General features: G+C 48.9%; 1 protein-coding gene across 15 annotated transcripts in view; it reads right to left on the bottom strand.

Moving 5' to 3' along the window:
• PCNT (pericentrin) overlaps positions 1-23498 on the bottom strand; it is a 129820-nt gene extending 106322 nt beyond the window's left edge. For 12 of the 15 annotated variants that reach the window (XM_009442002.5, XM_009442020.5, XM_009442012.5 and 9 more), the window contains exons 1-6: positions 23089-23498; positions 20784-20996; positions 12786-12962; positions 1317-1397; positions 527-782; positions 13-68 (exon numbers count right to left, since the gene is read on the bottom strand). In XM_009442002.5, the coding sequence (XP_009440277.4) occupies positions 13-68; positions 527-782; positions 1317-1397; positions 12786-12962; positions 20784-20996; positions 23089-23142 (837 nt within the window). In that variant the 5' untranslated portion in view covers positions 23143-23498. The remainder of the gene's footprint in view (positions 1-12; positions 69-526; positions 783-1316; positions 1398-12785; positions 12963-20783; positions 20997-23088) is intronic. The other 3 variants (XM_063803589.1, XM_063803590.1, XM_063803591.1) reach the window with 1 other exon arrangement.
• Between the last annotated feature and the right edge of the window lie 18 nt (positions 23499-23516).

Genomic DNA, 23516 nt, shown 5'->3' with positions numbered 1-23516 from the left:
GATCCCGGGTACCTTTACTATCTGGGCGTTTTTCTCCATTTCTGATTGTAACTTCTCCTTCAGCTCAGCTGCAAGAAAAACAAAAAGCAGCTCAGGCCACTCCATCTCAACCTTTTCAGTGACCCGACTGCCCAGGAAACGACCAGGCTCTGGCACCCACTGGACACGTGCCAGCATTCACGGGCTAGCAGGATGTGTCTGTGATGATGCTTGGCTTTAATAACAAACTGAGGACACCGTGACTTCCAGACACACAGGACGATCTAAGAGAGGAGGTGAAGCTCAGCCCTGGGTCGCACCTACCACAGACCACCTGGAAACCTGCTCTAATAATCTCCTGGCCACAAAAACCCAAGGGCCCCCTTTGTTCACCCCTCTCACGGTGCCAGACACCAGGCAAGGTGCTGAGAACAGAGATGGGGAGACGGTGCTAGGGCGACCCAGCTCCCAACCCCAAGAGGGAACAGGCACTAGAATGCCCACACCGAGCCCACACGCTGCCCGTGCCCGCCTAGCCGTGCAGTACCTGCTTCCTGTCCACACCTGAGCACCACCTCCTCCTTCTCCCGTGCGTGCTGCTCCCTGAGGAGCTCCAGCTCGTGCTGCTGCCTGCTCTGTAGCAGGGCCAGCTCCTGGGCACGCCGGCTGTTGAGCATCTCCCGCAGCTCCGTCAATGCCGTCTCCTTCTCCTTCTGGAGGTTGGCCTGTGTCAGCTCCAGCTGCGCCGTGTGCATGTTGCTCAGACTCAGGCGCAGCGCCTCCAGTTCAAGGCCATGCACGGCCTGCGGTGGAGAAAAGGCCTCTGATAAGGGCCCATGGTCAGAACCAGGGCGCATCAGGGAGACACAGAAGCATGAATGAGAATGAGTAAGGAAGACACAGAAAATGAAACAGCAGACATCCCCTGGAAGCAGGGGCAGGACACAGAGGCCCGGATGCCACTGAGATGCCACCCAGCTCCTCTGCCAGTGACCCCACAGCGCATCACCGCCCTGAGCACCAGCACCCCGAATTCCCTCGCTGTATGACGGCACTGTGTGTACCTGGAGGGGGCTTCGCAGCTGACAGGGAGAGCAACCGGCCTGAGGTAAGTGTGTCACTCACGTGGCCTGCACCTGACCAAGCCCCCTGACCCCCAGCATCCACGTGTGTCTCCTCCACCGGCCCTGCTGATGGCCCCACACACAGAACGTGGAAACAGACAACGCAGAGAAAGGAGATGGCAGCGCCCACCCCACCCCCACCCGGATGCCCACTGTGCCCTGTGGGGATAACAGAGCCCATGCTGTGAGCCTGTGCAGGCCCCGCCGGGTCACCTGACTCTGCTGCAGGCCAGCCTCATCTTCACGGCCACTCTCCAGGTCAGTAATGGCAAGTTCACATTCTTGTTCACACTCCTGGGGAAAAAAGGCAAAGAATGTGGTCCAGAATTCACATGAGAAGCCACAGTGATGTGCTCAAGAACTGACGACGCACGTCCTCACAAAACCCCGTTCGCAGCTGTTCACAGCAGCACCACTTGCAACGGCCAGAAGGTGGGAGCAACCCAAATGCCTCCTGAGGGATGAATTGTTGAACAAACGTGGGCTGCCATTCAGCCACAAGAAGGAATGAAGCCCCAACTCAGGCTGCAACACAGAGGAGCCCTGAAGACGTGAGGCTGAGTGACAGAGCAGACACAGAAGGCCACGTATGGTGAGGTTCCGTTTACATCAAGTGTTCAGGATCTGCAAATCCGTAGACATGGAGCAGCCTGGAGGCTGCGAGGAGCTGAGGGAGGAGAGCGGGGTGGCTGCCGCGAGCATCGGGCTTCCTTCTGGGGTGATGATGATGTCTGGAGCCACTGGAGATGGTGCTCACACACGCTGTGAGTGTACTAAGTGCCACTGAGGTCTGTACTTTAAAATGGTGAATCGTATGCTCGTTAATTGTATCTCATTAAAAAAAAAAGAAGGAAAAATATTAAACTCGCTTAAATCACAATGTAAAGTCAAAGTCCCAGAAACAGGCCAGGCATGCTGGCTCACGCCTATAATCCCAGAATTTGGGAGGCCAAGGCAGGCAGATCACCTGAGGTCAGGAGTTCGAGACCAGCCTGGCCAACATGGTGAAACCCCATCTCTACTAAAAATACAAAAATTAGCCAGGTGTGGTGGCGGGCACCTGTAGTCCCAGCTACTTGGGAGGCTGAGGCAGGAGGATCACTTGAACCTGGAAGGCAGAGGTTGCAGTGAGCTGAGAACACACCACTGCACTCCATCCTGGGCAACAGAGCGAGACTCCACCTCAAAAAAATAAATAAATAAAATAAAGTCCCAGAAACAGAAGCTGTGGACTCTCCCCACGCCACAGCAGTGCTGCCACGGGAGGAACGAACAACCTGCTCTCAGGAAAAAGGGGGAAATGACGCCTACAGAGAGAAAATGTGCATAAAATGCCTGGAAAAAGCGGGTACCAATGAAAGGTAAACCAATCTAGAGACACAAACTTTAAAGATCCTTGTATGGCCACTAAATCAGCAAAAGTTGGGAAGAATATTACGAATCCTCAGTGCCACCACAGTCACAGGAAACAAATGCACCCAAATGCTACCAACATCAGAATCAGTTGCTTCAACTTTTTTCTCAGCAGCCATTTTGGCAACATAGGTTGAGCCACAGAAAGCCTTTCCCTGTCTCAACATTCCCACCTCTGGAAACCTTTTCAGCAGCAATAACCCAAAGGGAAAAGAAAAGCTGCAGGGGGCCCGTCGGCATGGATCCCGAGCCCACCGTCACTGTGGCCCTCCCTGCAGGCTCCTGCCCCTCGACTGGCGCCTGGGACGTATCCCCTGCCTGTGGAAGCGACCATTCTCTGGCTTCCCCTGCATCAGCCAGGCACCTTTCTGAGCTCCAGGTGACCCACTTGCTCACAGAGTACTTCCAATTAAAAAATGACCCAAACTAAATTTTTCTGCCCCAACTGGGGAACTGGCTAGGGATGGAGAGATACAGGCTTGATACAGTTGCAAAAGCTAGAAAGGCCCCCGGAGGAACTAGACAGGGAAGGGCGGCATGGTGGGCTCCACAAGGGCTGCCTGTGCGGGGACTCGTCCCCAGGGCGGGCGGCCACATGAGTGCAGCAACATCTCCCTTCAATGTCAGGAGCTCAGGCCGGGCGCGGTGGTTCACACCTGGAATCCCAGCACTTTGGGAGGCTGAGGCAGGTGGATCATGAGGTCAGGAGATTGAGAACATCCTGGCCAACATGGTGAAACCCTCTCTCTACCAAAAATACAAAAAAATTAGCTGGGCGTGGTGGCAGGCGCCTGTAGTCCCAGCTACTCAGGAGGCTGAGGCAGGAGAATGGCGTGAACCCAGGAGGCAGACCCGGCAGAGCTTGCAGTGAACAGAGATCGCGCCACTGCACTCCAGCCTGGGCGACAGAGCGATACTCCATCTCAAAAAAAAGAAAAGAAAAGATAAACAAAACTGATAGATCATTAGTGAGATTAACCAGGAAAGGAAGAGAGAAGATCCAAATAAGCTCAATTGGAAACTAAATGGGAGACATTACAACCAATACCACAGAAATACCAAAGATCACTCAAGGCCACTATGAACACCTTTATGTGCACAAACTAGAAAACCTGGAGGCGATGGATAAATTCCTGGAAATATACATCCCTTCGAGATTAGACCAGGAAGAAACAGAAATTCTGAACAGACCAGTAACAAGCAGCAAGACTGAAACAGTAATTTAAAAATTGCCAACAAAAATTGTCCAGGACCAGAGGGATTCACAGCTGAATTCTATCAGACATTCAAAGAAGAATTGGTACTAATCCTACTGAAACTATTCCAAAAGATAGAGAAAGAATCCTCCCTAAATCATTCCATGAAGTCAGTATCACCCTAATACCAAAACCAGGAAAGGACATAACAAAAAAAGAAAACTACAGACCAATATCCCTGATGAACATAGATGCAAAAATCTTCAACAAAATACTAGCTAACGGAATCCAACAGCACATAAAAAAGATAATACACCTGGGTTTCATACCAGGGATGCAAGGTTCAACACACACAAGTCAACAAATGTGATATACCCCATAAACAGCATTAAAAAGAAAAATCGTGTGATCATCTCGATAGATGCAGAAGAAGCATTTGACAAAATCCAGGATCCCTTTACGATTAAAACCCTCAGCAAAATCGGCACAGAAGGGACAATAAAAGCCATTCATGACAAACCCACAGCCAACATTATACTGAAAAGGGAGAAGTTGAGGCATTTTAGAACTGGAAAAAGACAAGGATGCTCACTTTCACCACTGCTCTGGAGTCCTAGCCAGAGCAATCAGACAAGAGAAGAAATAGAGGGCATCCAAATCAGTAAAGAGGAAAAACAGTCCCTGTCTGCCGATGACAGGATCGTTTACCTACAAAACCCTGGAGACTCATCCAGAAAGCTCCTACATCTGATCGATGAATTCAGTAAAGTTTCAGGACACGAAATCAACATACACAAATCAGTAGCACTGCTATACCCCAAAAGTGACCAAGCTGAGAACCAAATGAAGAACTCAACACCTTTTACGATGGCTGCAAAAAATAAAATAAAATACTTAAGAATATTCCTAACCAAGGAGGGGAAAAATCTCTACAAGGGAAACCACAAAACACTGCTGAAAGAAATCACTGGCTGCGCACGGTGGCTCACACCTGCAATCCCAGCACTTTGGGAGGCCGAGGCAGGCGGATCATGAGGTCAAGAGATTGAGACCATCTGCTGAAACCCCGTCTCTACTAAAAATACAAAAATTAGCTGGGCGTGGTGGCACATGCCTGTATTCCCAGCTACTCTGGACGCTGAGGTAGAAGAATCACTTGAACCCGGGAGGCGGAGGTTGCAGTGAGCCGAGATCATGCCATTGCATTCCAGCCTGGGCAACAAGAGCAAAACTCCGTCTCAAAAAAAAAAAGGAAAAAAAAAAAGAAAGAATTGATGACACAAACAGATAAAAAACACATCCAGGTTGGTATGGATGCAGTGAAAACAGAAAACCTTTACACTGCTGGTGGGAACGTAAACTAGTACAATCACTATAAAAAACAGTATGGAGACCAGGCACAGTGGCTCACGCCTGTAATCACAGCACTTTGGGAGGGCGAGGCGGGCAGATCACCTGAGGTCAGGAGTTCAAGATCAGCCTGGGCGACATGGTGAAACCCTGTCTCTACTAAAAATACAAAAATTAGCTGGCCACAGTTGTGCACGCCTGTAATCCCAGCTACTTAGGAGGCTGAGGCAGGAGAATCACTTAAGCCTAGGAGGCAGAGGTTGCAGTGGGCCAAGATTGCACCATTGCACTCCAGCCTGGCCAACATGGCAAAACCCCATCTCTACTAAAAATAAAAAATTAGTCAGGCATGGCGGTGCATGCCTATAATCCCAGCTCCTCAGGAGGCTGAGGCATGAGAATCACTTGAACCTGGGAGGCAGAGGTTGCAATGAGCCGAATTTGCATCACCACACTCGAGGCTGGGCAACAGAGCGGGACTCCATCTTAAAAAAAAAAATAAAATAAGTAAAAAGCATGTAAAGCAGAAGCATCACTTGAGGCCAGAAGTTTGAGACCAGCCTAGTGAATGTAACAAGACTCCATCTCTACAAAATATTTAAAAATTTGCCAGGCATGGTGGTGCGTGCCTGTGTTCCCAGCTACTCAGGAGGCTGAGTAGAAAGACTGCTTGAGCCCAGGGGTGGAGGCTGCAGTAAGCTACGATTGTGCCACTTACTGCAGCATGGGCAACAGGGTAAGACCCCGTCTCAAAATTAAAAAACAAAACAAAACACGTCCAGGAGGCCAGGTGTGGAGGCTCATACCTATAATCCCAGCACTTTGGGAGGCCGAGGCAGGAGGATGGCTTGAGACCAGCAGTTAGAGCCTAGCCTGGTCAATATAGTGAGATCCCATCTCTACAAAAAAATTTAAAAATATTCCCTGCCTTACTAGATGTGAGAAAAAATAAAATAAAAAATAAAAATTATATTAAAACGTGTCTAGGGAAAGGGATATTTTTGGAAGACTGATCAGACGAAAATGTGGCACTGAACTTGAAGGGACTCCCACGAGCCATAACACAGACTTCTCACAAAAGTAACACAAACACCTCACTAAAAAAGACCACACAATGTGCTACTCCAAGCGGAATAACGGACATATGGAAAACAGAAAACATTCAAGGAACCAAAAAAAGATCCTGAGAAGTGGCACCCACAGCAGACCCAAAATAATAAAAGTGATCCAAATCAACCCGAGCAACACATTCCATTCAAGGTGGATGGGCTGGCCAGGCGCGGTGACTCATGCCTGTAATCCTAGCACTTTGGGAGGCCAAGGTGGGCAGATCACTTGAGGTCAGGAGCTCAAGACCAGCCTGGCCAACATGGGGAAACCCCATTTCTACTAAAAATACAAAAATTAGCCGGATATGGTGGCACACATCTGTAATTCCAGCTACTCAGGAGGCTGAGGCATGAGAATCTCTTGAACCTGGGAGGCAGAGGTTGCGGTGAGCTGAGATGGCGCCACTGCACTCCAGCCTGGGCTACAGAGTGAGACTTCGTCTCAAGAGTTCCAGACCAGCCTGGCCAACATGGCAAAACCCCGTCTCTACTAAAAAAAAATACAAAAATTAGCCCAGCATGGTGGCGGGCACCTGTAATCCCAGCTACTTGGGAGGCTGAGGTAGGAGAATCACTTGAACCTGGGAGGTGAAGGTTGCAGTGAGCCGAGATCACACCATTACACTCCAGTCTGGGCAACAGAGAAAGACTCCATCTCAATAAAAAACAAAGTGGATAGGCTCACTGCACCTCCAAATACCAGGCCAAAGTGGAGACCAATTCACTCACAAAAAAAGATGTACAGTTAAAATAAGTTTGAAAATATCTCTAGGAAACAAAAAATTATGCAGAATAACAACCAATTTTAAAGAATCCAAATAGAACTAAAAACAGCAAGAACAAAATTAACAACTCTGGACGTATTTAACAGCAGATTATATACAGATGAACAGAGGTTTAGAAAAATGGGAGATAACACAGATAAAACGATCCAGCCTACGGCCAAGAGCAAAAAGAAGGCAAGCACAAAAGTGGGCTGAGCTATACGTATGTGATATGGTTGGGCTGTGTCCCCACCCAAATCTCATCTTGACTTGTAGCTCCCACAATTCCCACATGTCATGGGAGGGGCCCAGTGGGAGGTAACTGAATCATGGGGGCAGGTCTTTCCCGTGCTGGTCTCCTGAGAGTGAATAAGTCTCCTAGATCCGATGGTTTTATAAAGAGGAGTTCCTCTGCACAAGTTCTCTCTCTTTGCCTTCCACCATCCACCTAAGATGTGACTTGGTCCTCCTTGCCTTCCGCCATGATTGTGAGGCCTCCCCAGCCACGTGGAACTGTGAGTCCATTAAACCTCTCTTCCTTAATTACCCAGTCTTGGGTATGCCTTTATTAGCAGCATGAGAATGGACAAATACGGTATGCAAGAGAAGTCTAAAACTTAATGGAGAGAAAGAACAGGTAGAAGGTATGATGGAGATACTGGTTAGGATTTGAGGCAACAGATGAGAAAAGCATCATCCACACGTTGAAGAAAACCCTAGATCCCAAGCAGAATCAAAGACATCATAAAAAGCCACACCTGGTGTGATAGTTAACACTGTCAACTTGATTGGATTGAAGGATACAAAGTATTGTCCCTGAATGTGTCTGTGAGGGTGTTGCCAAAGGAGATTAAAATTTGAGTCAATGGACTGGGAAAGGCAGATCCACCCTCAATCTGGGTTGCCACCATCTAATCAGCTGCCAGTGTGGCCAAAATAAAACCAGGCAGAAGAGCGTGGAAGGACTAGACTAGACTGGTTAGCCCTCTGGCCTCCATCTTTCTCCCATGCTGGATGCTTCCTGCCCTCAAACATCAGACTCCAAGTTCTTCAGCTTTCGGACTCAGACTGGCTTCCTTGCTCCTCAGCCTGCAGATGGCTCACTGTGGGACGTCACCTTGTGATTATGTGACTCGATGCTCCTTAATAAACTCCCCTTTATATATCTATCTATCCTTTTAGTTCTGTCCCTCTAAAGAACACATAAAATCAAAACTGCAGAACACCAAAGACAAAAGCCTTCAGGGTGGCCACGGCAGTGAACACAAGCTAGAGAGGGGCAGAGCGAAACCACCAGCAGGCAAGACACCAACTGCCAACTATATGTCTACGCCAGCCAGGCTTTCAAGAAGGGAAATAAAAACAGGCCAGGCACAGTTGTTCACACCAGTAATCCCAGCACTTTGGGAGGCCGAGGTGAGCAGATCACCTGAGATCATGAGTTCGAGATCAGCCTGGCCAACATGGTAAAACTATCTCTACTAAAAATACAAAAATTAGGCCGGGTGCAGTGGCTCACGCCTGTAATCCCAGCACTTTGGGAGGCCGAGGCGGGTGGATCATTTGAGGTCAGGAGTTCGAGACCAGCCTGGCCGACATGGTGAAACCCCGTCTCTACTAGAAATACAAAAATTAGCCAAGTGGTAGTGGCATGCACCTGTAATCCCAGGTACTCGGGAGGCTGAGGCAGGAGAACCCCTTGAGCCTGGGAGGCAGAGGTTGCAGTGAGCTGAGAATGGGCCACTGCACTCTAGGCTGGGCGAGTGAGAGACCGTGTCTCAAAATAAATAAATAAATAAATAAATAAATAAATAAATAAATACAAAAATTAGCCAGGCATGGTGGTGCACACCTGTAATCCCAGCTACTCGGGAGGCTGAAGCAGGAGAATCGCTTGAGCCCAGGAGGCAGAGGTTATAGTGAGCCGAGATCACCGCTCCAGCCTGGGCGACAAGAGTGCAAGAGCAAAACTCCGTCTCAAAAAAAAAAAAAAAAAAGACACATTCATTATTCATATTCACAAAAAAGCTAGAAGAAAGATGTCCCTCACCAGGTGAGTGGATAAAGAAACTGTGTACCATGCACACAATGAAGTACTAACCAGCATCAAAAAGGAATGAGCTACTGATCAATCTAAAGCTTGGATGAATCTTCAACTCATTTTGCTAAGTGATTTAAAAAGCTGGAACCAAAAGCCTACATATTATAGAATTCCATCTGTAGAACATTCTGGAAAAGGCAAAACCATAGAACAAAAAACAGACCACTGGTTGCCAGAGGCTGGGGAAGGAGAGAGCGGCTGGTTAGAAAGAGGACACGGGCCCTCTTGGGGGCTGGGGTTGTTCTCGAGGGTAACTGGGTGGTGAATATGACTCTACACAATTGTGCATCACAAAGAATGAACTTAGAAGCATGCAAATTTTAGCGTGGGCGAGGTGGCTCACACCTGTAATCCCAGCATTTTGGAGGCTGAGGCAGGAGGATCACTTGAGCCCAAGAGTTCAAGACCAGTCCTGTCAACATAGTGAGACCCTGTCTCTACAAAAAAATAAAAACAAAACTTAGCCAGGTGTGGTGGAACGTGCCTGTAGTCCCAGCTACTTGGGAGGCTGAGGTGGGAGGACTGCCTAAGCCTAGAAGTTCAAGGCTGTAGTGAGCCGAGATTGTACCGCTGCACTACAGCCTGGACAACAGAGCAAGACACTGTCTCAAAAAAAACAGTCCGCGCGGTGGCTCATGCCTGTAATCCTAGCACTTTGGGAGGCTGAGGTGGGGGCGGATCACCTGAGGTCGGGAGTTCAAGATCAGCCTGACCAACATGGTGAAACCCCATCTCTACTAAAAATACAAAAGTAGCCGGGTGTGGTGGTGCATGCCTGTAATCCCAGCAACTCGGGAGGCTGAGGTAGGAGAATCGCTTGAATCCGGGAAGCGGAGATTGCGGAGAGCCGAGATCGCGCCACTGCACTCCAGCCTGGGCAACAAGAGCGAAACTCCATCTCAAAAAACAAAACAAAACAGTATGCAACTTTAAAAAATTGACCAGGATGTTGTGGGATCCCAGGATAGGAAGTAGCCAGTGACCAATGAACCTGACTACATACTCACCAGTGAAGACACAACCTTAGTGAGGGGCTGGGGAAGAGAGGAGTGACCTGAGTAACCTTGGAAAACAGTTGTGACTGGAAACTGAAAATGGAGACAAAGGAGCTGTAACAAACACTTAACTCCACTTGGTAAATTTGTTTCTTATATGATGTGGGTTGCTAATTCTGAAACTATTATACACTTACAGGAGAGTTGAACAAATAAGTAAATAAATGGGGCCGGGCGTGGTGGCCCACACCTGTAATCCCAGCACTTTGGGAGGTTGAGGCGGGTGGATCACCTGAGGTCAGGAGTTGGAGACCAGCCTGACCAACATGGTGAAACCCCAATTAGCCAGGCATGGTGGCAGCACTTGTAATTGCAGCTACTAGAGAGGCTGAGGCAGGAGAATCACTTGAGCCCAGGAGGCAGAGGCTGCAGCAAGCCGAGATCCTGCCACTGCACTCCAGCCTGGGCAACAGAGCGAGACTGTCTCAAAAAACAAACAAACAAACAAACAAACAAAAAAAAAACCTTCTAATTTTTTTTTTTTTAAGTAAATAAATGGCAGAAGTGAGAGCCAGGCTTCTCACTATCCGAGAAGGAAACTGCAAATAAACCTGGGGGGGGGAGGGCAGAATGAACTCTGTGGTGCTGGATTAGGCTCTGAGGTATCAGTATGTATTCCTATTTAATATATATGTCTATAAATACAAATGAACATAAATACAGCTATGAGTGTACACACAGACTAGCTCCCAGGCACACCCTTCCTCACTCCGTCCACGGAGAGAGCCCAGAAGCAGCAGCAACATCCCAGCAGGAGTGAGCACACCTAGTGCCCAGGTCTTGGTCTCAACACCATAATCCAGTAAAACGCACCAAGACTCCTTGGAGAAACAGTGGACTCAGAACAGAGACAGGACCTACACGATGAGCCTGCGGCACCAACTTGCAGTGTCACAAGCCAGGATGTGCTTCAAACACATGACACAGGAGCCACCTGAAGGGGCTCCCCACGGACAGAGCTGCAACAACTTAAGAATCAAAATAACGTTGAGGCTACACTAAGCTGTGATGGCACCACCATACTCCAGCCCAGGGGACAGAATGAGACCCGGTCCCAAGAAGTCAATAAATAAATGAAGAGTGGGTTTTATAGAACCCACCAGAGACTGTGCTTCCAGGCCTCACCTAGGAGTTAGATCTTTCCTGCAATAATGCAGATTAAAAACTAAACTTGGCCTGCATAGTGGCTCACACCTGTAATCCCAGCACTTGGGGAGGCCAAGGCAGGAGGATCACCTGAGGTCAGGAGTTCGAGACCAGTCTGACCAATATGATGAAACCCTTCTCTACTAAAAATATAAAAATTAGCCAGGAGTGGTGGCATGCTCCTGTAATCCCAGCTACTTGGGAAGCTGAGGCAGAAGAACCACTTGAACCTGGGAGGCGGAGGTTGCAGTGAGCCGAGATCGCGCCACTGCACTCCAGCCTGGGCAAGAGCAAAACTCCATCTCAAAAAACAAACAATTTGCTGGCCAAGTACAGTGGCTTACGCCTGTAATCCCAACACTTCAGGAGGCTGAGACGAGCAGATCACTTGAGGTCAGCACCAGCCTGACCAACATGAGGAAACCCTGTCTCTACTAAAAATACAATAATTAGCCAGGCATGGTGGTGGGTGCTTATAATCACAGCTACTTGGGAGGCTGAGGCAGGAGAATCGCTTGAACCCAGGAGGCGGAGGTTACAGTAAGCCAAGATCGCACCACCGCACTCCAGCCTGGGCAATAGAGCAAGACTCTGTCTCAATTAAAAAAAAAAAAAAAACAAAACCCAAAAACCAAAAAACAACCAAACTTGCCTAAAGCAGTGTGAACTGAGTCTAGCTAGAATCAAATGGCTAAAATAGAGGCTTTTTTTTTTTTTTGTGAGATGGAATCTCGGTCTGTCTCCCAGGCTAAAGTGCAGTGGCACCCAGCTAATTTTTGTATTTTTAGTAGAGAGGGTTTTCACCATATTGGCCAGGCTGGTCTAAAATTCCTGACCTCGTGATCCGCCCACCTTGGCCTCCCAAAGTGCTGGGATTACAGGCGTGAGCCACCATGCCCAGCCTAAAATATATGCTTTTAACATAACACTTTAAAAGTAGTCAATTCCAAACTTAATGTTTTCCTCCACATGTTAACAAAAAACATGTCAATAAAATAAAGGTAATCAACTCAACACGTATGGAATTCATCCCACCAGGAACGTGGCAGAAACCAGGGACATGCAGACTGACCACAGCCTCCCTGCCCTGCCAGGCTCTCAACTGGCACAGGACTTCCAGTCACAAACTGATGATGTGAGAAACGAGGTACCAGGCCTAAGAAACAGGCTGAACAGACAGGTGAGTCAATCGACAAGGGCAACTAGAATAAAGGGAATTCATGACATTCCTCAAACTTATGAAGGGTGGCTTCTCTTCAATGTCCCATGGGAAAAACAAAAAAGGAAGATCACAAGGGAGGCAGATTTGAGCTCAGGGAGAAGGGTACGAAGAGAGGCTTTCCATTCACAGGCAACACTAGGAACGTGCAGGCGGCAGCACGTGGGGCCTACAGGGTGAGCCTCTGCCTCCAGCTCTCTATGCTTCCAGTTTCCACTTCTAAAGAGAGGCCCTGCAGAGATGGAAGGTCCTCTCACTGGTTTGGATTTCTACAACATAAAGAAATCTTTTGACAAAGAATACACCTTAACAGAGAACTTAAAGAATACCTTTGTGAACATCCCACGCTGTTCTCCTGGGTGGTCACTGATTGTGAACATCCCACGCTGTTCCGGTTGGTGGTCACTGACTGTGAACATCCCACACTGCTCTGGAGGATGGTCATTGACTTGCTTCTGCTGCAGCTGTTCCAAGTCCTCTCTCTTCTCTCCATCACAGTCCTCCGGCTAAGAAGGGGAGGACCAGAAAGAAGCATTTAAAGCAAGGTCTAGGGCTGCAGCCTCAGGCCCTTCCCAGCTCCTCTATCTGCAGGCCTGTGCTGACTTCATTTAACAAGTAGAGCTCACTTCCACCTGTTCAGAACGTGCACCTTCCGCATTAACAATTCCCAAGCTCTAAACACTTTTTTTTTTTTTTTTTGAGACGGAGTCTTGCTCTGTCGCCCAGGCTGGAGTGCAGTGGCACAATCTCAGCTCACTGCAATCTCCGCCTCCTGGGTTCACGCCATTCCCCTGCCTCAGCCTCCCTAGTAGCTGGGACTACGGGCGCCCGCCACCACACCCAGCTAATTTTTGTATTTTTAGTAGAGACGGGGTTTCACCATGTTAGCCAGGATGGTCTTGATCTCCTGACCTCGTGATCTGCCCGCCTTGGCCTCCCAAAGTGCTGGGATTACAGGCATGAGCCACCGCACCTGGCCAGCTCTAAACATTTTTATAATGCAAGTAATTTCCCTAATGATGTTCCTGCCCCTCTTCTTAATGAATTCTACTTTTTTTTTTTTTTTTTTTTTGAGATGGAGTCTCGCTCTGTTGCCAGGCTGCAATGCAGTTGCACGAACTCGGCTCACTGAAACCTCCACCTCCTGGGTTCAAGTGATTCTCCTGTCTCAAACTCCCGGGGGTTTCACCATGTTGGCCAGACTGGTCTTGAACTCCTGACCTCAGATGATCCACCCGCCTCGGCCTCCCCAAGTGCTGGGATTACAGGTGTGAGTCACCGTGCCCAGCCTGTAATTTTTTTTTTTTTGAGACAAAGTTTCACTCTGTCGCCCAGGCTGGAGTGCAGTGGCATGACCTCGGCTCACTGCAACCTCCGCCTCCGGGTTCAAACAATTCTCCTGCCTCAGCCTCCCAAGTAGCTGGGACTACAGGCGCATGCCACCACGCCCGGCTAATTTTTTTTTTCTTGTCTTTTTTGAGACCAAGTCTCACTCTGTCACCCAGGCTGGAGTGCAGTGGCACAATCTCAGCTCACTGTAAGCTCTGCCTCCCGGGTTCACGCCATTCTCCTGCCTCAGCCTCCTGAGTAGCTGGGACTACAGGCGCCTGCCACCATGCCCAGCTAATTTTTGTATTTTTAGTAGAATCGGGGTTTCACCATGTTGGCCACGATGGTCTCAATCTCTTGACCTTGTGATCTGCCCAACTCGGCCTCCCAAAGTGCTGGGATTACAGGTGTGAGTCACTGCGCCCGGCCATGAATTCCACTTTAAAAAAGAAATTTAATTAATTTTTTGAGACAAGGTCTTGCTCTGTCACCCAGGCTGGCGTGCAGTGGTGCAATCACAGCTCACTGCAACCTTAACCTCCTGGGCTCAAGTGATCCTCCTGCCTCAGCCACCTGAGTAGCTGGAACTACTGGCATGCGCCACTGTGCCCAGCTTATTTTTTATTTTTTTGTAGAGACAGGGTCTCTGTTCATTATGTTCCAAAGCTGGCCTCAAAATCCTGGGCTCAAGCAATCCTCCTACCTCAGCATCCCAAAATGCTGGCAATACAGGCATGAGCCACAGTGCCCAGATTAGCTTGCTTTAACAAGATGATTCACTAAGAACATTTCAATTTCTTCCCAAAATAGCAAAGAAAAATGACAGTGTCGACTTTTCGGGATCATTAGATGAGTCACAAGATGAATGCAGAGAGAGAGCACCCATGGCCAATGATGATGGCAAAACTGACGTGAAAATAAAATCTCAGACAAGTCTTCATTTGACAATACCCTAGATCAATCTTCTCAGAATCAAGAGGAAGTGAGAGACGAAAAGGGGATACAGTAGTCTCAATCAGCTGCCCGCTCACATGAATGATCACACTTCAAAGGAACCTGGACCATCCACTTCCTTAAGACGACACTTCTAATGTTTCTATGTCAAAACTTACTTGATACAAAGAGGTTGGATCAAATTTCTAATAAAGTTGTTTTAAATTATTGCTTTATTCTTACTTCTGTAAATTACATGTAAAACAACTTAAAATGACAAAACAGTAAGATGGCCCAGAAATCTAGATGACAAATGGTGATAACTATTTTTCCTGGTATTTGATACAAATATGAGTTGGAAAAGTGCTAGAACCACACTTCTTAAGCCTTCTATAGCACTAGTTAAATCTTCTTCAGCCAAAGTTTTTGTATTTTCTTCTGAAATTCTTGACCTCTGAGCAATTTTTGGATGGTTCTTTTTTTTTTTTTGGAGTTAAAGTCTCGCTCTTGTCCTCCAGGCTGGAGTGCAATGGCGCAATCTCGGCTCAGTGCAACCTCTGCCTCCCGGGTTCAAGTGATTCTCCTGCCTCAGCCTCCCGAGTACCTGGGATTACAGGCGCCTGCCATGAGACCTGGCTAATTTTTGTATTTTTAGTAGAGATGGGGTTTCACCACGTTGGCCAGGCTGGTCTCGAACTCCTGACCTCAGGTGATCTTCCTGCCTTGGCCTCCCAAAGTGCTGGGATTACAGGCATGAGCCAATGCATCCCGCCAGATGGTTCCTTTACCAAAAAATGGCCTCTCCTCACTTTGTTCCTCATCTGTAACTGAAAGGTCAAATTCTGCTTTCTACCATTGCTTTATTTTTATGATTTTTTTTTTTTTTTGAGACAAGGCCTTGCTCTGCCACCCAGGCTGGCGTGCAGTGGTGCCACCATAGCTCACTGTAGCCTCAAACTCCTGGGCTCAGGTGATCCTCCCAACTCAGCCTCCTGAGTAACTGGGACTACAGGTGTGCACTGTCATGCCCAGCTAATTTTTATATTTTTCATACAGACAGAGTTTCAACCATCCTCCCACGTTGGCCTCCCAAAGTGCTCGGAGCCACCACGCCTGACCTTGCTTTCTGCCATTTCTGAGTTAACTTTCAGAACTGAGACAGCTGTTGCATTGTTTCAACTATTTTTCCATCATGCACTTAACAAATTGTAAGGCAACAGAGCCGAATCCTGAATATTTACCACAAAGTCTTTCTGCAATTCTACCTTCACTTATAACCATCCTGAAAAAAAACTAAGATCTTAAAGTTGGTTAAAAATATGTCTTATATCAGCTGGGCACGGCGGCTTACGCCTGTAATCCCAGCACTTTGGGAGGCCGAGGTGGGAGGATCACCTGAGTTGGGGAGGTCAAGGCTGAAGTAAGCTGACTGGGCCACTGCACTCCAGCCTGGGCGCCAGAGGGAGGACCTGTCTCCAAAAAAAAGAAAAAAGGCTTATGCTAGAAATCATCAGTATTTACCTAACAGTTAGTGATCAAAGTAAGCAATTTATTATACGTTGGAAAGCACAATTTCTCCCTCCCCTACACACACACACACACACACACACACTTATCTTCTTATGCTGTTCAATAAGCTCACTAGACTCTCCATAGCCAAACCTCTTACAATTTATAGATGGGTAAAATAAAACAAATGCACCTTTAATTATGTTTAAAGCACTGGTACAACTATAACATAAAGGTTCCTTGAGGATTCCCGATCTCCGGACGCAGCATGACCAACCATCTGAGAGGGGAGTGCCCTGGCCTGGGACATTATTCGGCCACACGGCCACCAGCTGCTAGCTTTAAACAGTGGACACTTTCCTAGAATTTCACTTTTCAGAAGATCACTATTTTGAACACAAAATTACTCCTATTTTAACATCTACAACTGGATTAAAGGCATACTAAACTCAAATATCATGAACTATTTTATAATACATATGAAAAAAACTCCTTTTTAGACTGAACTGATGATGTACAATGATATAATCAGAAAAAAGTTAATGAAATATCTGCTTCTAAAGCACCAATGGTTTTTATATATATAATTGACAAAATGGCTTAAGAAATTTGATTCCTAACTTGGTATACAGCAGAAAGACAATGGCTCTATTCTACACATACTACTTAGTTTACCTATACATGTATAAAGAAAATAAATTTTAGCCAGGTGGGATGGCTCACACCTATAATTCCAGTACTTTGGGAGGCCGAGGTGGGAGAATTACTTGAGCACAGGAGTTTGAGACCAGCCCTGACAACACAGTGTAACACTGTCTCTACAAATTTTTTTTTAAGTTAGCCAGGCATGGTGGCACATGCCTGTAGTCCCAGGTACTAGGGAGGCTGACGCAGGAGGGTCACTTGAGGCCAGGAGGTAAAGGCTGGAATGAGCCATGATTGCGCCACTGCACTCCAGCCTGGTCAAGAAAACAAGACCCTATCTCAAAAAAAAGGGGAAAAAAGCTGATGTCCAAGATCCAATAGGGGTTATACCTGATGACTGCATGTTTAGCTTATTAAAATGTCAGGAATTCTGTGGGAAAAGCTGACTGGTACCTGACCTTTGCCCACCATTTTAGAGCCAATGGACAGGAAGAGGAGGTATGTCTCTGCTGATGTCAAGCTGTAACTGTGCAGAGGAGTTCAGGATGACGATGTGAGATGAAAATCAGTCAGGCCCTGCCATGCCTTCATTCCATGAAGAATCCTGGCTGCAGGAGCACATACATTTTCCTAGAGAAAGTATCCTTACATTTTACCAGCTTTTGGTTTTTAAAATATTGCTTTAAACAGTTAAGTTACTACTCGCAGCAACAGTTATTTTATAAGTAACAAAATGCTTTACCTTGGCCATCTTGCCATTGTTTCACCAAGTTTTGTGAAAGCAGACCCCTCCTCACATCTACCACACCACCCCACACTTGAGGGTGAAGTGTCCTGTCCACTGTGGTCACGAGGAGGTGACACAAAATGCAGCAAGTGCAGTGAGTGTGCGTGTGCATCTCTAAGTCAAGGGGACCAGTAATGGGCCTGGTATTTATAGATTGCTTTAAGATGTCCAAAATACATGTTTTATTAGTGGTATAGTTAAATCTAAAATGAAAAAAAATGTTATATAAGTAACCTAATGTGTTTATTGTAGGAAATACCAAAAACCATAACAACGAAAAAACCAATAACTCTATTCCTTTCTGACCACCACTGTTAATTTTCTGGTATATGCCCTTCTGGTTTTGAAAACAAAAATCAAAATGCTTTTCATCAGATCATCTTCCTGAATGAAGGCATGCATCAAATAGCAGAGTTAGAAACTAAGAGAGTCTCTACCTGATGAAACAGCAAAGTATGAGTGTTTAATCAGGAGTCTATACCATGCCTTCTAACGTTAACGACCCATCAGTCTCCAAATACAATTTACCACAAAATGTGCTAAGTTTGGAATGGTTTTCTGATAGGATCCTGAGATTCCCACATATATTTATCAGCTTACTACTTTTAAAACGTCTATGCAGGCCAGGCACAGTGGCTCACGCCTGTAATCCCCACACTTTGGGAGGCCGAGGCGGGTGGATCACGAGGTCAGGAGTTTGAGACCAGCCTGGCCAATGTGGTGAAACCCCATCTCAACCAAACAAATACAAAAATTAGCCAGCCATGGTGGTGCCCACTTGTAATCCCAGCTACTCGGGAGGCTGATGCAGGAGAAACGCTTGAAATCGGGAGGCGGAGGTTGCAGGGAGCAGAGAGCGTGCCGCTGCACTCCAGCCTGGATGACAGAGTGAGACTTCGCCTTAAAGAAAAAAAAAAAGTATGTGTAACCAGAGGGCCGGGTGCAGTGGCTCACGCCTGTAATCCCAGCACTTTGGGAGGCCAAGGTGGGTGGATTGCTTGAGGTCAGGAGTTGAAGACCAGCCTGACCAACATGGTGAAACCCTGTCTCTACTAAAAATACAAAAATTAGCTGGGTTCGGTGGCGGGCGCCTGCAATCCCAGCTACACGGGAGGCTGACGCAGGAAAATCGCTTGAACCCAGGAGGCAGAGGTTAGAGTGAGCCAGGATTGCACCACTGCACTCCAGCCTGGGCAAAAGAGTGAGACTCCGTTTCAAAAAAAACCAAAAAACAAAAAACAAAAAACATATGCAACCAGAATATATCAAAAGTAACTTTCTGCCCAGCATGGTGGCAGAAATCCTGTAATCCTGGCACTTTGGGAGCCTGAGGCAGGAAGATCGCTTCAGCCTGGGAGGCAGAGGTTGCACTGAGCCGAGTTCGCGTCACTGCGCTCCAGCCTGGGCAACAGAGAGACTGTATCTTAAAAAGAAAACAGGAAAAAAAAAAAAAAAAGACACCAACCCAACAACCAAAAACACTCAAGAGATAAAAAGCAAAATTCAGGATTTGTAGGTAGAATAACACAAATTTTAACTGTTGGCAACAACTCAATTTTTTAAGTAAAGCAGGATACATACATTATGACCTTGAGCCAGATTCTGCCTTTGGCCACCAGTTTTCCAGCAAATCCTAGCAAACATCAAAGCCTGCACCCATTCTGCTGCAGCAGCAGGGACACTCAACACCTAAGGCCCTCGTTCATAATTCATACAAAAGGCCCAAGGACAGCCCACCTCCAGGCAGGTTTGTAGGCCCCCAAGGAGCCCGGAAGGCCAGCCCCTTCAGGACTCAGTGTGCACTCACCTGCCACACCTGCCCATGGGGGTGCCCCTGCAGCTCACAAGGCCTCAAGCACCAGACCCAGTCTCCTCCAGCAAGACACCATGTCTGCAACACCTTCACCCCTTCCCTCTTCATCTCACTTTTAGTAAAAAGGTAAAAGACAAATGTGACAAGCAGGTGCATTTACAACTATGTGAAGGAATATTATGTTTTAAATGTCCCAAGAAACACCCATCAAAGGGGCTGACACGACCACACATGAAGAACTCCCAATCTTCCATTACAAAGCAAACAACTGACACTTGTCTTCAAGTAGTTAATCCAAAACTTCTCAAAATTACATAATAAAGATAAAACAGGGCCAGGCGCAGTGGCTCATGCCTATAATCCCAACACTTCAAGAGGCTGAGGAGGGAGGATCACTTGAGCCCAGGGGGTTGAGGCTGCAGTGACCTGAGATCACACCACTGCACTCCAGGCTGGGCAACACAGCAAAACACTGTCTGGAACAAACAAAAGAAAAAAAAAGAAAAAGAAAACCCAAATTTATTAAGAATAAAACCATAGGCCGGGCAGGGTGGCTCATGCCTATAATCCCAGCACTCTGGGAGGCCGAGGCGGGCAGATCATGAGGTCAGGAGATTGAGACCATCCTGGCTAACACAGTGAAACCCCACCTCTATTAAAAATACAAAAATTAGCCGGGCGTGGTGGCGGGCGCCTGTAGTCCCAGCTACTTGGGAGGCTGAGGCAGGAGAATGGCATGAACCTGGGAGGCGGAGCTTGCAGTGAGCCGAGACTGCGCCACTGCACTCCAGGCTGGGCAACAGAGCGAGAATCCGTCTCAAAAAAATAAAAAATAAAATAAAAAGAATAAAACCATAAAAATTTACTCACTGTTTTTTTTTTTTTCTGAGACAGAGTCTCGCTCTGTCACCCAGTCTGGAGTGCATTGGCGCGATCTCGGCTCAATGCAACCTCTGCCTCACAAGTTGAAGCTATTCTCCTCCCTCAACCTCCCGAGTAGCTGGGATTACAGGTGTGCGCCACCATGTCCGGCTAATTTTTGTATTTTTAGTATAGACAGGGCTTCTCCATGTTGGCCAGGCTGGTCTGGAACTCTTGACCTCAGGTGATCCGCCTGCCTCGGCCTCCCACAGTGCGGGGATTACAGGCGTAAGCCACTGCACCCGGCCCTCACTTTTTATAAACTAAAATAATACCCTCTTTCCTCACTTTTGAAAGGCAAAAACAGACCAAAGACCATCTTTAGTAAATCACACTAGAAATCACTAGAATATAAGCGAAATGTTCAAATACAACATTGAGCAAATCTACCTGAGCGGCAAAGGCCCCTCCTGCCCCATCAGGGGTGTCGTCACATGATGTGCTTTTGCAAATGTCCCCTCCTCCACAGAGTGCGCTGTCCTCCTTGGTTACCGGACTCTCCTCCTGGACAGACGCATTGACAGCCGAGCCCTTCCTCTTCGCCGTCTTTTTCTCCGAATGCGAACTGTCACCTTTTGTTTTTCTCTGTCGGAAGTGAGCAAGCTGCGCAAAAATGTAGATAAGTAGTAAAGGCAAAGGTAAGTGAGAAAAAAATAACAGAACCACAAAGTCAACAGACTGGTGGGGACCATGAGGCCCGAGGGCTGACCCAGTCTACTCTGCCACACCTGGCCAACAGATGGCTCTCCACAAACACTGCCTTCATCAATATCTATATCCAAGGGGTCTAACAATGAGGACTGCTAATTATGCCTGGTAAAGAAAACCATACGGCTGATTGGCAGAATAGCTTTCCTAGCCCTTGGCAGTTTACAGAAAAATAAAACTTTAAAAAAAATTTGTATAAAAGATTGATAGCTTAATCAAGGCATATTTAAGTTTTAAAATGATATAAAAGCTAAATCTCTCCTTTCTTGCCCCAATTTCCCCCCAACTGAAGAAATATATAGCCCAGCCAAAACTTCCTAGCCATAGATTCTGAGACAAGATACAGAAATAGCAAAAAATTAATTAAGCCAGGTCAATCTCACATCTTCCTTTATGGAATCAGATGTTCTATTTTTCATGACACAGCTCACCAAAGCACCAGGGACATCCACAGAGCATCGCCCATCAGAAGGCACAGCCTAGCTCTGCTCAGTCCTCAAATCCGAGAGTTTGAGACTATGAGCGAGCCTCATCTCCCGCTAACGTCTTACTCAAGAGGTATGCGATCGATCCCACATCAGCCTTTCACGGGGAGACATCTGTTCCCTCAAAAGACAACTGTGGCCACAAAAACAAACGCATGGAACACACATTTGTGTAAATGATAACACAAGTACACAAGCTCATGGACCCAGAAAAATTACACAAGGCCATTTACACAAGAAAATGGTCTCTCAAGGAAATATTTTCTTCAAAGTCAACCTCATGTCGTTTATTTTCATGTCCTCCTCCGCCACACCTATCCATGTCGGGATACAGCACAGACCTGGTCTGCGGCCTGCGTCGCCCTACAGGCGGCGTCTTGTTCCTCCCTCCCGCCTCCACCCTCCTGAGAGCTCTGCTCCTGTTCGCAGCTCCCTGCAGGCTCCGGGCTCCCCTTCCCCTCCCGCCCGCCTCAGCCCTTCCCCGGCCTAGCCCCGCGTCCCCTGCCCGCCGTGCCCGGGAGCCCCGCTCTTCCCCAGCGCCCCGGCCAGAACATCCTGGGGGAGCCGCGCGCACCTCGCAGAGAGGCCGGCCTGCTCCCGCGGTTCCGCCTCGCGCTTTCGGGACTCCCTTTCTCCTGCCCCCGAGTCATGGGCTCTGCGCGCTTTATTCCCACGAAACCTAGGACGGTGGCCATCAAACCGAGCGCTTTTTCACGGCGAAACCCGGGGCGGGAGAAAGACGGGAGCGCGTCCCTCGAAGGCGCCCGGCGCCAGCGCCGCGTGGGTTCCCGGCAGCGCCACGCCAGGCCCGGACGGGCAAGACGCGAGCCCAAAGGCGCGGGAAGAAGACGGCGGCCGGGAGCGCCGCGGGGGCCTTTCACACAGTAAGGACTACAACGCCGCGAGAAACGCGCGGGGAAAGCATCTCCGACGGACGAGGCGAAGGCGCACCCTGGGGAGGCGCTGCAGGCCACCCGCGCCACGCCCCCGGCCCCGGCCGCGCAGGAAACTGGCCCTAGACCAAGCAGCCACCCGAATACCGGCCGCCCGCCCCAAGCCACCCGGTCCCGGAGGACGCGGGAGCCACTGGAAGATCTAGCCTGGGGTCCAGCGCCTGCCGCGCCCCGCCCCCTCCGTGCAGCCACGCCACGCCCCTGTAGCCCCGCCCTGCAGCCACACCCCGCCCGGGCGTGCACCGCGCCCAGCCCGCCCTCCCCCACCGACGCAGGCGCAGCCCCGCCCCGGCCCGCCCGAGAGGCGCCGCGCGTCCCGGCCGCTGATTGGCTGTGGCCGCGGCGGGGGCGGGACCTGGCGGAGAGCGGCGGATTCAAGATGGCGGCGGCCAGGAGGCGGCTTCCAGCGGAGCAGGCGGGAAAAAGCGAGACCTCCGCGGCGGCTTCCGCCGGACCGCGTCCGCTCCTGGCAGGGGGCGGTGGCGGGCACCGGAGCCGCCCTTAGGACTTCACCCCAGAACAGCTAGAGAAGAAGCCCCTGATGTTTACCTTCGTCCTCCCGGCCTCCACCTTTCTGCGCCGCTGCTCTTGCTCAACTTCCATCTCCCTCAGACTCCGCGCGGGCCGCCCGGCGGTGACGGGGCTGACACAGAGCAGCCTTCGCTCTATTTACACTCCCTCCCCCGCGCTTGGGCTCGCCCTCCCCCGCGACAACTGTCACGCAGCCGCGGCCCCTCCCCCGACGCGCGCCGCCAATCAGGGGGCTGCGTTCCCGGTCTCGCGCACGCGCGCTCAGGGCTGTGCAGCCTGGGCGGAGCCCCGCCCTGTACGCTCGCCGGCCACAGATTGGTGCGCTCACGTACCCGCCTCCTACGGCAGGACCAGTAAGCGGATAGCGGAGGCCTGGCGCCCGCTGTGATTGGCCGATTTTAAAAGCCCCTGCCAGGCTGGTCGAGCGGCAAAATGTTCGCGCTGCT

The sequence above is a fragment of the Pan troglodytes genome, chromosome 22 (assembly GCF_028858775.2).
Source record: "Pan troglodytes isolate AG18354 chromosome 22, NHGRI_mPanTro3-v2.0_pri, whole genome shotgun sequence".
Lineage (NCBI taxonomy): Eukaryota > Metazoa > Chordata > Mammalia > Primates > Hominidae > Pan > Pan troglodytes.
Note: the sequence above shows the minus strand (reverse complement) of the source record. Positions and strands in the feature narration are given on the sequence as shown.